Source organism: Myotis nattereri, assembly GCF_964212035.1.
Source record: "Myotis nattereri genome assembly, chromosome: 16".
NCBI lineage: Eukaryota > Metazoa > Chordata > Mammalia > Chiroptera > Vespertilionidae > Myotis > Myotis nattereri.
In genome coordinates, this window is record NC_138091.1 from 53,554,237 (window position 1) to 53,567,832 (window position 13,596).

The window sequence follows — 13,596 nt, forward strand, 5'->3', positions numbered from 1 at the left end:
GCGGTAGCACTGCCCTCCTCCCGGCCCACCTGTGACAGTTAGAAATGTTTCTAGACATCGCCGAACGTCCCTTCTTGGTTTTGTTTGTTTTCATTGTTTCGTTGTCTGCACCGTTTCTGTAATCCACTCACGTGCAGAGGACATAGCCCTTTGAGCCTCATTGTTTGGTTGCCGTTACCCGTTCTCACTGAGGAGGCACAGCCAAACACAGTGCCTGTACCCCCTCCTTTCGTCCATTCTCCGGATGGACGACTCGGGTTGCTCCCCTGGTGTGAAAGCATTTCATCTGTGTAGACAGCCCCAGGTTTAATGGAGCAAAGGACAGCAGAGGACCTGACCTACTGGTCTTTCCAGCTGCTTGAGCACACACTCTCCATCCCCTCCAGGTGCCCACCAATGCCCACGGGCGTGCCTGGCACCGTGGTGCCTGGGTGGTGTTCTTCATGACACTTGTGAGCTAGTGCCTCCTGCCCACAGCCCCACAGTACCCGCCAGGCATCCTTTCCTCCCTCATTACTAAGCCAGCTGACTGGCTGCTCCTGCCAGATTGGCACCTGGCGGCTATGGTGCTGTCGCTGTTTCATGACTTGGGTGTGCACCGAGGGCAGGCTTCTCAGATCCTGAGTGTGGCCGCCTGACAGACCCAGGAGCAGCTAGACGTGGCTGACGCTCCCCCCTGGCCCACCCCCCCACCCCACCCCCCGGTGCTGGGCATGTTTCTCAATGTGTCTCCTGGGGAAATGGAGGCTCTGGCTACGCAAACAGCCAGTAGGTGGGTTTGATGTCATCTACTTTTGATTCACCCTGGGACTAGGAATGAATCGCTAAAAGGTTGCTCCTGAAATCGAAGGGATAACCTTTTATTTCGTTTCCTGAATGTATCCCTTCATTTGCCAGCTACTTCCTAGGAATTCTCTTGTTCTAACCCAGCATCTCAGAAGGGGCTCTCCCTGCCCCTGCCATACTGTGTACCATTTGAGCCCGAGTGTGGTTGGGTTGCTGTGGCAACACTGTCACACCCTGTTTTTCCTAAAGGCTTTCCTGGAAAATGCCAAAGGGCATTCTTTGTCTCTGTGTCACGTGCACACAGGCACTCTCCTCGCCAGGGAAGAGTTCACCCCTCCCTGCCGGGTGCCCGCAGCCTGCCCGGGCCCTGCTCGCTCTTGTTGCTCCCGCTCATGACATCGGAGGCCCAGCTCACCCAGCCATTTCCTCAGCCCGGCTCTGCAGCTACTTGAATCTGGGCCTTCGAACTCCAGTTTCTCTTGGGCTGGAGGAAGGAGGAAGTCAGAATGAGTTTGAACTTCAGCCAGATCTGGGTGTCACCCTTGCTTCAGGAGGCAGGAGGCAGAGGAAGGTGCTGGGCAGAGAGCAGCACACGGTTCCCTGCTGGAAACGGCTCCGAGGCCGCACTGCCATCTGGGTCCACAGCAGGATGCCTCCCAGGCTCGGTCCTCCTGTCCTCGCCCCACCTGGCAGCTCTCGTGCTCGGTTCTTGGGGGGTGGGCACCTGGTGCAGGCCCACTGACACACTGAGAGGTGACACCCTGCCCTGGCTGAGCCCAGGGTCAGTGCTGGCAGTGGGTGCGGGTGTGTTCGGCCACCGCTGAGACTGGTTAAGCCAGGGAGCCCTACCCTCAACTGTATGAGCACCGAGCTCTTTACAGTAACAGTGGAAATCAGAGCACCTTGTCTGCTAAGACACATCTTCGCCTTGGAGAAGGGGAGTCTGTGCCAGGCCACCCCCAGGCAGAGCGCAGCCACTCGGCCAACCCGGCACACAGGGGACCCAGGAAGTGCCTGCTGGGCGTTGCTGGTGCTTTTTGTTCATTCTTTCTCTTCATCCTGCCCCACCCCGTTCCGCCTGCTGTTGTGCTCGTTGTATGGTCCTTTTCATGAGAGTGTTTTTAAAGAGCACAGGCAGCCCTCACAACAAGCAGCGCATTGTCCGAGGGAGCCAGGGCATGGCTGCAGTAGCAGGGGCGGCCGGGGCGGGGAAAGGAGTGGGGAGGGGAGACTTGGGGGGCAGTGGCAGGTCTCCGAGGGAATGGTCCCTTGGGACTTGTGGTTCTCCACTTCAGAATCGGGCCTTTTGTTCCCAAGAATGAGGTGGACCAAAGAGGGTCAGTCGGTTTGTTTATTTTTTTAAAGACCCTAAGCTAATTTCCAACAGGTAATTTTTTTAATGCCGTTTATGCACAAAGCAGCTTTGAATGCGTGGAGTCCCCAAATCTAGGGAGCCTTGTGCCCTCTTTATCCTTTATCTTAGGGTGAAAAGGCTGGCATTAAGCAGCTCTGAATTTCCAGAGCCCTGGGAGCTGCTTTAAGGACACAGCCAGTGCAGGGCCGGAGTGAGCTGGAGCTGGCTCACTGTCAGCCAGTGTGACATCCCTCCCCGCCCTGGGTTCAGCTCCTGCACATTGGCAGCCTGCCCTCGGCCATGGCAGAGTTTACACCACGGGAACTGGCAGGTGCTGCAGATAGTGGCTGCTCCCTCCCCACCTCCCATTTACCAGCACCGCCCAGGCATACTCTTTCCTTGGAAGTTACTGCTGTGCCATGTTGGCATGCATGCTTTACACTGTACCCTCTGCCTGAACTTTCCTTCCTCCAAGCGGGCACATGCTGGCTCCTTCTGGTCACATGATCTCAACTCAGATGACACCACCCGCTGAGGGGCTACTCTGAACACTTCCGTAGCGTGTATCCCTCCCTGAAAACTGTATGTGCTTTCCCTCCATGGCCCATGGGTGCCTCCTATTCTAACCCCCAGCTCCCTACAGAATTTTCCTCTGTTCTCTCAACAGCCTCCTTTTCTGAAAGAGTCCGGAATATGTCACCTGATGAAATCAAGATCCCGCCAGAGCCCCCGGGCAGATGTTCAAATCATCTGCAGGTAGGCACCGAGCTTGACTCTGTGGCCGGGGCAGGTGTCTGGTTTGGTCCGGCTTGAAGAGGCTTCTGTAAAAGAAACACCCAGGTGGGAAGGAGCCTGCAGTCCGGTTACCTCCCTTATCCGCTCTCCGGAGTTGCTGTGTACCCATGCCACCCTCCGCCACCTCACCTGGTGCTGGCTGTGTACCCATGCCACCCTCCGCCACCTCACCTGGTGCTGGCTGTGTACCCATGCCACCCTCCGCCACCTCACCTGGTGCTGGCTGTGTACCCATGCCACCCTCCGCCACCTCACCTGGTGCTGGCTGTGTACCCATGCCACCCTCTGCCACCTCACCTGGTGCTGGCTGTGTACCCATGCCACCCTCCGCCACCTCACCTGGTGCTGCGCTGGCTGGGGCACCCTGGCTTGCCCTCCATGAGGGCCTATGCCTAGACAGAGAAGATGACATACCTTTTCTATGCAACCCAGCTGAGCCAATGAGAACATTTCAGAAGGAACTTTGTTAAGAAACCAAGGGACTGTCAGAATGTAAAATAAATTATAAAAATGTTAAACACGAGCATTTTTTTATGCCTAATATCCCCATGCTCGTATCCCAAAAATGCCAGCTCACTAGCTGCTTGTCATCCAGTCCCATACAGATCTGAGCTGAGGTTTTGAAACCCCAGGGACGCGAAGCAGTTAGTGCAGTTCCCCCTTGGGAGCAGGCCCTCGGGGACAGCTGGGGTCCGGCCTTCTAGCCTCTGAGAGGGTTTCTAGTCCCCCTTCCGGTCCCCTGTGAGTGGGACCTGTGACAAGCAGTAGGCAGACCCCCTCTGCCAGCTGCCTGCGGTGGCCACGGGGCTACCTGCTCCACCTTGGACCCCATAGAGCAGCGGTTCTCAACCTGTGGGTCGCAACCCCTTTGACGGTCAAATGACGCTTTCACAGGGGTCGCCTAAGACCATCCTGCATATCAGATATTTACATGACAATTCATAACAGTAGCAACATTACAGTTGTGAAGTAGCAACGAAAATAATTTTATGGTTGGTCCACAACATGAGGAACTGTATTTAAAGGGCCAGAAGGTAGAGAACCACTGCCCTAGAGGCTCCACCTTGGACCCCATAGAGTCCCCTGGACCCCCGTGCTGCTCCGCAGGCGCATGCACCACCCTTGCGGATGGGTGACTCATGGGGCCGGGCTGTGGAATGCAGCGGGCGGGGGCTTCGGCGCAGTGAAGATTCTCTTCCCTTTCCGGAAGTCTCCTCCCTCTGCTGAGTCGTCAACCCCCTGCCCGCCACCCCCAAGCCTAGTGTAACCTCCACACCAGGCAACAAGTCTCAGCCTGTCGGTACAGTCTAGCCATCTGCCAGGCACAGACAGCCGCTCAGCCTGAGGTTAGGGTATTTCTCCTCTAGATCCTCCTAGTGGGAGAGAGCATGACGCAGCACACCTTTCCGCTCACCCGAGATGGGGGAATCGTCTCCTGGCCCAGGAGACCCAGAAAAGTCCTCTGTAAGAGAGGGCTGCCCCAAAGGCTGGGCCTTCTGTGGGCCTCCCTGCCTGCCTTTGCCATAGCGCTCAGGTCTGTCCCTCTCGGCTCCTCTCTTCCCTGGTAGACAGATTGCAACCTCTCTCTTACTCGGTGCTTCCGCTGGCCACGGCAGAAAGGTGGGCCTTCGCAGTCACCTCTCCCAGCGTCCCAAAAGGCATCCCTTGGACTTCTAACCCCCCACCTCCGCTCACAAGTGAGAGCTGAACTTGACCCCTGACGGTGGCTCTTGATGAAGTGGTGGGGACCAGCCATCTGTGAGCCTCCCCACAAAGACATTCTAGGAAGTTTGTGAGGCCAAATCCAAAAAACTCTACTCCTGCCTTCCTCCGAAGGACACAGCCTTCTGGTCTCCCGCTGAGGACTTGCCCCCGTGTTAACATGTAAAACCAGCCTCCAGCCCCTGCCCATCACCGCTAGTGCCTGACACTCCTCTCCCGATGATTCAGGAGCTGCCGAACCAGGTGGGGACTCGTCCACGGTCTTCTCTGTGGCTTCTCGGCCTTGACCTTTTTTTTTACTACTCCCTCTGCCAGCTATCCAGAGGGAGTCAGGAGGAAAAGCATGGTGTAAAAAGGCTGCTCGCGGTTCAAAGGCTGGTCAGAGGCTGGGTGGAGAAAGTGTGGCTGGAACAGGGCTTTAGGTGGCCCTGGACCTCCTTTGTCCGTGTGTCCACACAGCCCAGGTGACCACAGACTGGGACTGGGGCATGGTGGGGTCATAGGGCCCTCTGTTTCTCTTCTGTAGGACAAGATCCAGAAGCTGTATGAGCGGAAGATGAAGGAGGGGATGGATATGAACTACATGATCCAGAGGAAGAAAGAGTTTCGGAACCCCAGGTGAGTTTCCCATGAGCCTGCAGGGTTGGTTGAGTCATTGATGTTGGACCAGGGACTGAGGTGCCCCATGGACGTGGTGAGGAGAGACCCAGCTAGGATCCCACCTGAGCCCAAAGGGACCATCAGCCAGTTTGCGATCCTAGCCGTTTACCATTTCAGATCCAGGCTGCACATAAACCAGTGTGTGGACTGGGAGCCAAGAGGCCAGGCCGAGAATGGGGCCTGCCTGGGTTCTTACACCTGCTCAGCCCCTAAAGTACGCGACCTCATAAGGTCTCGGTTTCCTCATCCGTGAGTGAGGGGGTTGGACTAGACCATTGTGGGTTCTTCTCTCACCTCTAAGAAGTCCCTGGTTCTGCGTGTAGGCGACAGACTTTAGGACAGAGCTGTCTGGTCTTACTCTGCCCAGTGCCTGAGCAAGGGGCACACCTGGGAAAGTTGGGTGTGATGGCAGCAGGGACCTGCCCTGGCCTCTGTGTGGGCCTGAGTGTGGTAGCCCCAACCCAGCCACAGCTGGAGGTCAGGTGTCCAGGTCAGACCCCAAAAACGCAGCCCTCACCTCGATGCCGTTCAGCCTGCCCCTGGCTAGCGGTCATCCCGCGAGAGTGGCGGGCAGAAAGGGGCCCGTGCACATCTCCCTCCCGCTGGGTTTTCAGGTCTGTCTGAGCCCAGAAGCTGGGTGGTGCGCCCCTGCTCAGGGCCTCATCCTCTTCTTCTTCCAGCATCTACGAGAAGCTGATCCAGTTCTGTGCGATTGATGAGCTCGGCACCAACTACCCGAAGGTACGTCCCGCAAGGAGGCCGAGGCTGAGGGAGAGAGATGGCCCTTCCTGACTGCAGCGTTAACCTTTTCTTTTTTAGGATATGTTTGACCCCCATGGCTGGTCTGAGGACTCCTATTACGAGGCATTAGGTAGGTAGTCATCTGTCTGTCCGTCCGTCCACCTGCACACCCATCTGTCCCTCCATCTGGTCGTCTGTACGTGCAGTCATTCGGTCACCAGGCAGCATGCGTTTCAAGGTCTCCTGTTAGTCCCTGCCCACGGAGCTGGTACAGCCCTGAACAAGACAGGCCCCATCCCTGGCTTAGGAGGCTTATGACACAAAGACAGAGGGTTGAAGGGGGAATTCCAGCAGTGAGTGCTGTGCGATGGGTGCAGGCAGGGCCGCCTGACCAGGCCAGGGGCTGGGCACGGAGGAAACACGTTCAAGCAGAGGTTTGATGATGCCGAGGCCAGCCCAGCGGTAGACGGGTCACAGGCAGGGGGACGGCATGTTGTGAGGCCGCGAGAGCACAGCTTTTCCTCGCGGGTGGGAGGAGGGGGCGCGTTAGGGGGGACGGGGAGGAATTTCAAAGGGTCCATGCCCTCAAGTGACAGGTCTCAAACCAGCAGCCCATGGACCAGATCCGGCCTGCAGATGGGTTTTGTTTGGCTCACACAAGTCTTGTCTTGCTTTAACTTGAACAGCTGACAAGATTCTCCCTGAAAAGCCATAATTCCAGCTTCTCATGGTCCAGGGAAGGTAGTCGATACCGGGCCTTCTGTATTCCCACACGGAGTGGGCAGCTGGACTCGGAGCGTGCGCACCTGGGCCTTTGGGTTTGAGGCCCTTGGGCCTAGAGGCCACCTTAGTGCATCAAACAAGATGCAGGGAAGGCAGCCAGTGCTGGACTAAGGTCCCTCGGCCTAAAGTGTGGGAGCTGTCCCACGGCCACTTTTGTAACACCTCCTCTTGTCTTTGTAGCCAAAGCCCAGAAGGTTGAAATGGACAAATTGGAAAAAGCCAAAAAGGAGCGAACCAAAGTAAGCGATGGGCAAATGTCCTGGATGCAAGGGGAGTGTTTAGGGTTTGTGGGTCCTGCTGGCGGAGCCCCAAGGGCTCCAGGCTGCTCTCCGGCCCTGCCCCCACCCCAGTTCATTGGCTGGTGGTGCTCGGAGCCTTAGGGGTGCCTTGTGGAGGGACAGGCCTTGCTCGCTTTCCAGCCTATCTCAGCTTGAAGTCACTTTCCAGTTGCTTCCATTTGGTTTCTTGGATCTTGTAGTTGCTGCCTTTGTCCCTCCATCCCCACCCCTGACAGCTGCAGGGCCCCGGTGGCTCTCTCTGGGTCCGTTGTGTCCTCCCTGGCTGAAGGGAGGCAGGTATTTCCTCCTGAGAGCGCTCTGGTCGGTGCCTTTCGTGGCCTCCAGAGCTGACCTTGGCGGCCTGCCCAGTGCTTCCCTGTAGGTCCTCGTCTGATGGCCAGGTGACCCCTCACGTTAGGACCCTGAGCACCGCTTCTTCCCGAGCGGGACGGGAGCTTTGGGGAAGGGAAATGTGGCTGTGAGACCAGCACTTTATGACCAGAGCCTCCGAGAGAAAGTTCAGGACAAAGCCCCTCCCGCCTTCGGTTTGGCCTGACCCTCCCACAGCTGTGGCGCCAGGACGCCTCCCTCACCCCCAGGCAGAGGAGCTGCTGGGCCCTCTGGGCGCTGTGCTGGGGCTGTGGGTTTTCTCATTCTTAGCCCTGGATTGAGTTCCCTTCACTCTCCTTTCCCTCCCCCTCCCAAGCCCCAGGGTCCCGAGCTTCCTTCCCCTGTGCTGCCGGCACCCCTTCCTCCTGGTGTGAGAAGGGGGCCTGGGCATGGGAGGTGGGGCGGCGGAAGGGGTGCTCCTAGCGTGTGCAGAAGCCTGGTGATGCGGGAGGATCCAGTGTCTGGGGAGTTTTCTTCCGAGTAAAAATCCCCTTCGGGCGCCTCTGGAACACTCCCCTCCCCCCCAGTCACGCTGGCGCGGGTCCTCAATGCCTGCTTTGTGTGGTGCCAGCCACACGCCTTTCCCCCAGGGGCAGATGGCTGGCACGAAGGTGGGACCAGCCTCGTGGCCCAGGTCTCACTCCCTTCCCTCTTGCCCTCCAGATTGAGTTTGTGACCGGCACCAAGAAAGGCACCACGACCAACGCCACGGCCACCACCACCACCACGGCCAGCACAGCTGTTGCAGGTAGAAGGCGCTTGTCTGTTTCCGGCTGCACCACAGATAGAGCAAGGGTTTCCCTGCCTCGTGGGGGGAACAGACCCCACGGGGGTGGGGGGTCCCCACGGGGACTCGGGCCTCGGCTCCACCTCCCTGTGCTTTTCTCTGAGCCCAGAGATGTCGAGCCAGCCTTGGAGGCCGGGCAGGCCCCCGGTTCACGGGCTGCCCCTTGGCTTTCCGTGGCCGGCCCTGAGGCTCCTGTTCCCTACGCTCTGGCCGCTGCTTCTGGAAAGGGGGGGGTCTGTTTGCTTTGTCTTGGTCCTGACCTCTCTCTCGCCTTATTTCCAGATGCTCAAAAGAGAAAGAGCAAGTGGGACTCAGCCATCCCAGTGACAACCATAGCCCAGCCCACCATCCTTACCACCACGGCAACCCTGCCGGCTGTCGTCACCGTGACCACCAGTGCCAGTGGCTCCAAGACCACCGTGATCTCTGCCGTGGGCACCATCGTGAAGAAGGCCAAGCAGTGACCCAGGCACCAGCTTGGAGCGGCTCGGACATTCCTTCCCTTCAAGGGAGGAGCCGCTCCAGGGTTTGATAAGAGATGAGACTGCCGCCCAGTGACGATGCCCGCGGGAGCTTCTGCGTTGTATATACATTTCAGGACTGGGGCCTGCTCCCCAGAGGCCGCCCCGCGAGGAGCCTCTGTGTGGCCTTCCAGCCAAACTGATGTTGCTGCAGAGATGTGGGCTGTGGACAGGGTCCTTGCGCCACCCGGGTCCATTGCCGTATTAAAAGTGCGTGTTCTTGCATCTTGGCATCTCGGATGCATTGGGCTCTCCTACAGTCTGTTTGCAGGCAAACGTGGAAGCTCAGGTGCCCTCTCCGTCTTCCGGTTGGGGTTACTACTCAGTGTTGAGGGCTGGCCCAGGAAGATGCCGTGGCAGGAGGGGGCCCAGACAGTGGGTGAGGCCCTGTGTGGCCACTGCCCGCTGTCTCGCTTCCAAAACCCAGCCGGTTCTCATCCAGGAGCGGAGGCCGCTGCTCCCTTGCGGGTGATTGAGCTTCCGGACCCCTTGGACACACCCACACTTTAAAGTCAGGCCAGTTCCCAGGAGGGCTGGGGTTGATCCCCACCCACACAGGGAGGGGCAAAGCCTCGGCTCCTGGCCGCAGCTGCCTGGGCCCTGGGTACCCCCCCAGCGCTGCCCGGTGCGGCAGGGAGATGAATCACCTCCTGCCCTGGCGGGGGCAGCTCATTGTTTACAGGAGAGCGGGCTCCTGGGAGGATCCTGCCTCCACACCCTTCCTGCGCCCGTTATCTCTGCCCCACAGCAGCCCCGGGCAGCACCAGTGATCGCTGGGCTCCTCTTGGGGCCAGAACAGATTTCCCAGCCGTGGCCAACCCAAAGGGGACGCGTTTGCCTCTCCTGCTCTTTGCCACCTCTCCACGCCCGTGGAAGGGCTGCAACGCAGGGAAGGAAGCCGGGCTGTGAAGAGCCGAGTTGCTTCCATGGGGCACGCGGAGGTTGGGAAAGGTGCTCCTAAAATGCACCTGATGCTGTTCGGATGAGTCTGCCCCTGCCGCCCCCAGAATCAAATCAAATCACACTCATCCCCTCCCCCCCACACAGCACTTGGCACTAAAGGACTCACTCTCTCCTCCTCTGATAGGACTTTGCAACCCTGGAGAGGAGCTGCTGCCCCATAGTCCCAAGAGGTCTCTTTTTTTAATCATTTTGTTTTTTAACTTTAAAAATGTTTTTATTCAGTTTTTGGAGAGAGAAACATCAATGAGAAACACTGATCAGCTGCCTCCTGCACGCCCCCTATTGGGGATCAATCCTGCCACCCAGGCATGTGCCCTGACGGGGAATGGAACCGGCCACCACTCGATGCATGGGACGACGTTCAACCAACTGAGCCACACCAGCCAGGGCCCAAGAGGGTTTCTTAAGGGGCTTCCTCCCCTGCAGCCTCCATCAGGGGCCCCTGCTGTGGACGTGGGGGGCCTCAAAAATCAAATATGGGCCGAAGCCGGTTTGGCTCAGTGGATAGAGCGTCGGCCTGCGGACTGAAAGGTCCCGGGTTCGATTCCGGCCAAGGGCATGTACCTGGGTTGCGGGCACATCCCCAGTAGGAGATGTGCAGGAGGCAGCTGATCGATGTTTCTCTCTCATCGATGTTTCTAATTCTCTGTCTCTCTCCCTTCCTCTCTGCAGAAAATCAATAAAATATACTTTAAAAAAAAAAAAATCCTCATCATAGGATTTAAAAAAAAAAAAAATCAAATATGGTACTACCATGTGGCCCCTCAGTCCCACTTGGGGGTACAGTGGGGCCTTGACTTACGAGTGTCCCGACTAACGAGTTTTTCGAGATACGAGCCGTCTCTCGGCCGATTTTTTGCGTTGAGTTGCAAGCTAAAATGTGGGTTACGAGCCAGCTTCAGATACCCCACCGCTAGTTGGCGCAGCAAACGTCACAGTGAACGCCACAACGTCAGCCCAGCATCACATGTCTCACTCGTTCACTGTTGATTTGACATACGAGTAATTGGACTTACGAGCTCCGTCACGGAACGAATTAAACTCGTAAGTCAAGGCCCCTCTGTATATGTCCAAAAGAAAAGCAGGGTCTGAAGTTCTGTTCATCTTCACAGTGTCCAAGAGTGAAAGCAACCAGGCTCCATTGAAGGTTGAGGGATGAAAACCTGTGGCCTGTACGTACAAGGGAATATCTGTCTGAAAGGGAAGGAAATGTGACACGTGCTGCAGTAGAGGTGAACCGAGAGGACATGGTGCTCAGTGAAGTAAGCCAGCCACGAAGACAAATACTATGATTCCACTTCTACGAGGTAGCTTTACTAAAGGAGTAAAACTCATAAAGATGAAAAATTGAACAGTAACCAGGGCTGGGGGTAGGGGATCTGGGGTGCTGTTTAATAAGTATAAACGTTCTGCTTGCAAGATGAGAAAGTTCTGGAGATCTGTTGCCCAAAAATGTGAATGTACTTAACCCTATTGATCTGTACATTTAAAAATTAAGATGGTAATTTTTGTTATATTTTTTACTACGATTTTTTTTTTTAATTGGATTGCTTTGTAATAGTAATTAAAATTTTTTTTACCCCTAGCCAGTTTGGCTTAGTGGATACCAAAGGGTCCCGGGTTTGATTCCGATCAATTGCAGGCTCCTCCCCAGGCTGGGCCCTGGTTGGGGCTCGTGCAGGAGGCAACCAATCAATGTGTTTCTTTCACATCGATATTTCTGTCTTTCCCTCTCTCTTTCACTCTCTCTAAAAATCTACAGAAAAATATCCTCAGGTGAGGATTTAAAAAAATTTATTTTTTAACAAAAAAAGAAAAGCAACATTAAAAAAAAAAAAAAAGCAACATTTCCCCAGTATTTTTGGAGGCACATAGTTCATCCCCTGTTGATGAAGGGAACCTCTATTTTTTTTTAATCAGAAGGATGCCTTCTATTAAATGTAGAAACAGAAAATCACAATTCTGCAGCGTCAAAAGAATAGTTGATCCAGGCAAGGATCTACAGTGGACGCTAAAACTCTTCGGTGAGAGGTAACAGGAAACCGGGCAGGGTGACAAGGCACTGTCTAGATCAGCGGTTGCCAACTGGTGGTCCGTGAGGTCCGAAAGGTTGGTGACCCCGCTCTAGATTACTTCTGAATCACAAAGTGTAAAACATATTTCTACAAAGAAGACTGATGGCTGTCACTTCATCATCTCTCACAGTGAGACAGCTGACATGTGCCACCCATTAAAACACACAGCACAACCTAAGACCACTCTTGCCATAAATGGTTCACCTGGCCCTAGCCGGTTTGGCTCAGTGGATAGAGCATTGGCCTGCGGACTGAAGGATCCCGGGTTCAATTCCAGACAAGGACACATGCCCAGATTGAGGGCTCGATCCCCAGTAGGGGGTGCGCAAAAGGATGTGAACAAATGTAAGCCGATCAATGACTCTCATCATTGATGTTTCTAGCTCTCCCCCTCCCTTCCTCTCTGAAATAAAAAATTTATTTTTAAAAAATGTTTCACCTGAATCTAATCAGACTTTCAGACCCAACTTCCAGTTTGCAGGAGGCTAAAAAACAAGCCCAGCGACACCATGAGGAAGCAATCAAATCCAGACAGTGGGGCATTCTGCAGGTCAATTGGCTTTGAAAGGTCAATGGCGGTGGGGGAGGGGGGACACTGGTAAGAGAGTAAACAGCTGCAGTGGGTGACATGGAGTGGACGCTAATTCAAAAGGAAATAGTTATAACGGGGCAACTAAGAAATTTTAATAGAATTGAGTCAGATATTAGGACATTCTTGTCCATTTTTTTAGGTGTGATAAAGTCATTGTGGTTGTGTGGGGGACCGGATACACGTTTGGAGTATGGAGAGAAAATGTCATGGTATCTCCAACTTCAAATAGAAAGATACATGCATAGCCTTGAGCAGTGGCAGGAACGTGGTTTATCCGAGGCATGATTGCTAATTGGAAAAAAAAAAAGATAAAGGAATACATGACAAACATATAAAGTAAATATGACAAAGGTTCACTCTTGGTTGGGTCCAGGTAGTAAAAATGCAGATGATCTTTATACTCTTTTCAACGTTTTTACATGTTTGAAAATTTTCAAAACAAAGTTGGGGGGATTATAATCTTAAAGGGGGTCTACTGGCAACCCCCTGGCCCTCGGAGAGACCAGGCTAGCGACTGTCCACCTGGGAGGCCGCTCCCTCAGACGGGGCGGTCGGCACTGGGTCTCTACACTGCCCACCAAACTGTTTTGATCACACATCTCTTGTCTATCTTACACGTACCACTCTACCAGTAAGCGATGTATGTTGGCAGGCACAGGAATAGTGGGTTATCTGGCGCAGCCCTGTAGAACACGCCGCCCGCTGTGGCGCTCCCGGGAGCAAACAGGTGGCGTATTCCATGCCTTGGGCTTTCCCCAGCCCCGGGCATAGGAGCTCATCCAATGTTTGTGAAATGAATAAGGAGTTGAACTAATGAGTGCACTGGCCTGGCCTGGGGTGCTGGGCGGTGGGAGCGGCAGTACAGAGCCCACAGAGCCCCGAGGAGGTGGCCCCTACATGCCGGCCTCACTCTGGCCCTACGGCTGCCGAATGAGACAGCCAGGTTTTATTTCTTGTCAAATGAACATAGAAGACAGTTATTCTTAACCCTTTGGGGCCAGTAACCTATCTGGGAATACAAGTCAACTAAGGGCCCTCTCTCTCCAGCCAGGCACATCCCCTAGCCCAGTGGTCGGCAAACTCATTAGTCAACAGAGCCAAGTATCAGCAGTACAACGATTGAAATTTCTTTTGAGAGCCAAATTTTTT

At 55.1% G+C, this 13,596-nt stretch overlaps 1 protein-coding gene across 3 annotated transcripts in view; it reads left to right on the top strand.

Annotated features, from left to right (window-relative positions):
• Positions 1-11,365, top strand: part of SAP30BP (SAP30 binding protein) — a 34,613-nt gene extending 23,248 nt beyond the window's left edge. For 2 of the 3 annotated variants that reach the window (XM_081108748.1, XM_081108749.1), the window contains 8 exons: positions 2,808-2,896; positions 5,184-5,275; positions 5,998-6,058; positions 6,137-6,188; positions 7,022-7,080; positions 8,173-8,257; positions 8,579-9,027; positions 10,893-11,365. In XM_081108748.1, the coding sequence (XP_080964874.1) occupies positions 2,808-2,896; positions 5,184-5,275; positions 5,998-6,058; positions 6,137-6,188; positions 7,022-7,080; positions 8,173-8,257; positions 8,579-8,760 (620 nt within the window). In that variant the 3' untranslated portion in view covers positions 8,761-9,027; positions 10,893-11,365. Of the gene's footprint in view, positions 1-2,807; positions 2,897-5,183; positions 5,276-5,997; positions 6,059-6,136; positions 6,189-7,021; positions 7,081-8,172; positions 8,258-8,578; positions 9,043-10,892 lie in introns of those variants that run through there. The other variant, XM_081108747.1, reaches the window with a different exon arrangement.
• Positions 11,366-13,596: the final 2,231 nt, after the last annotated feature.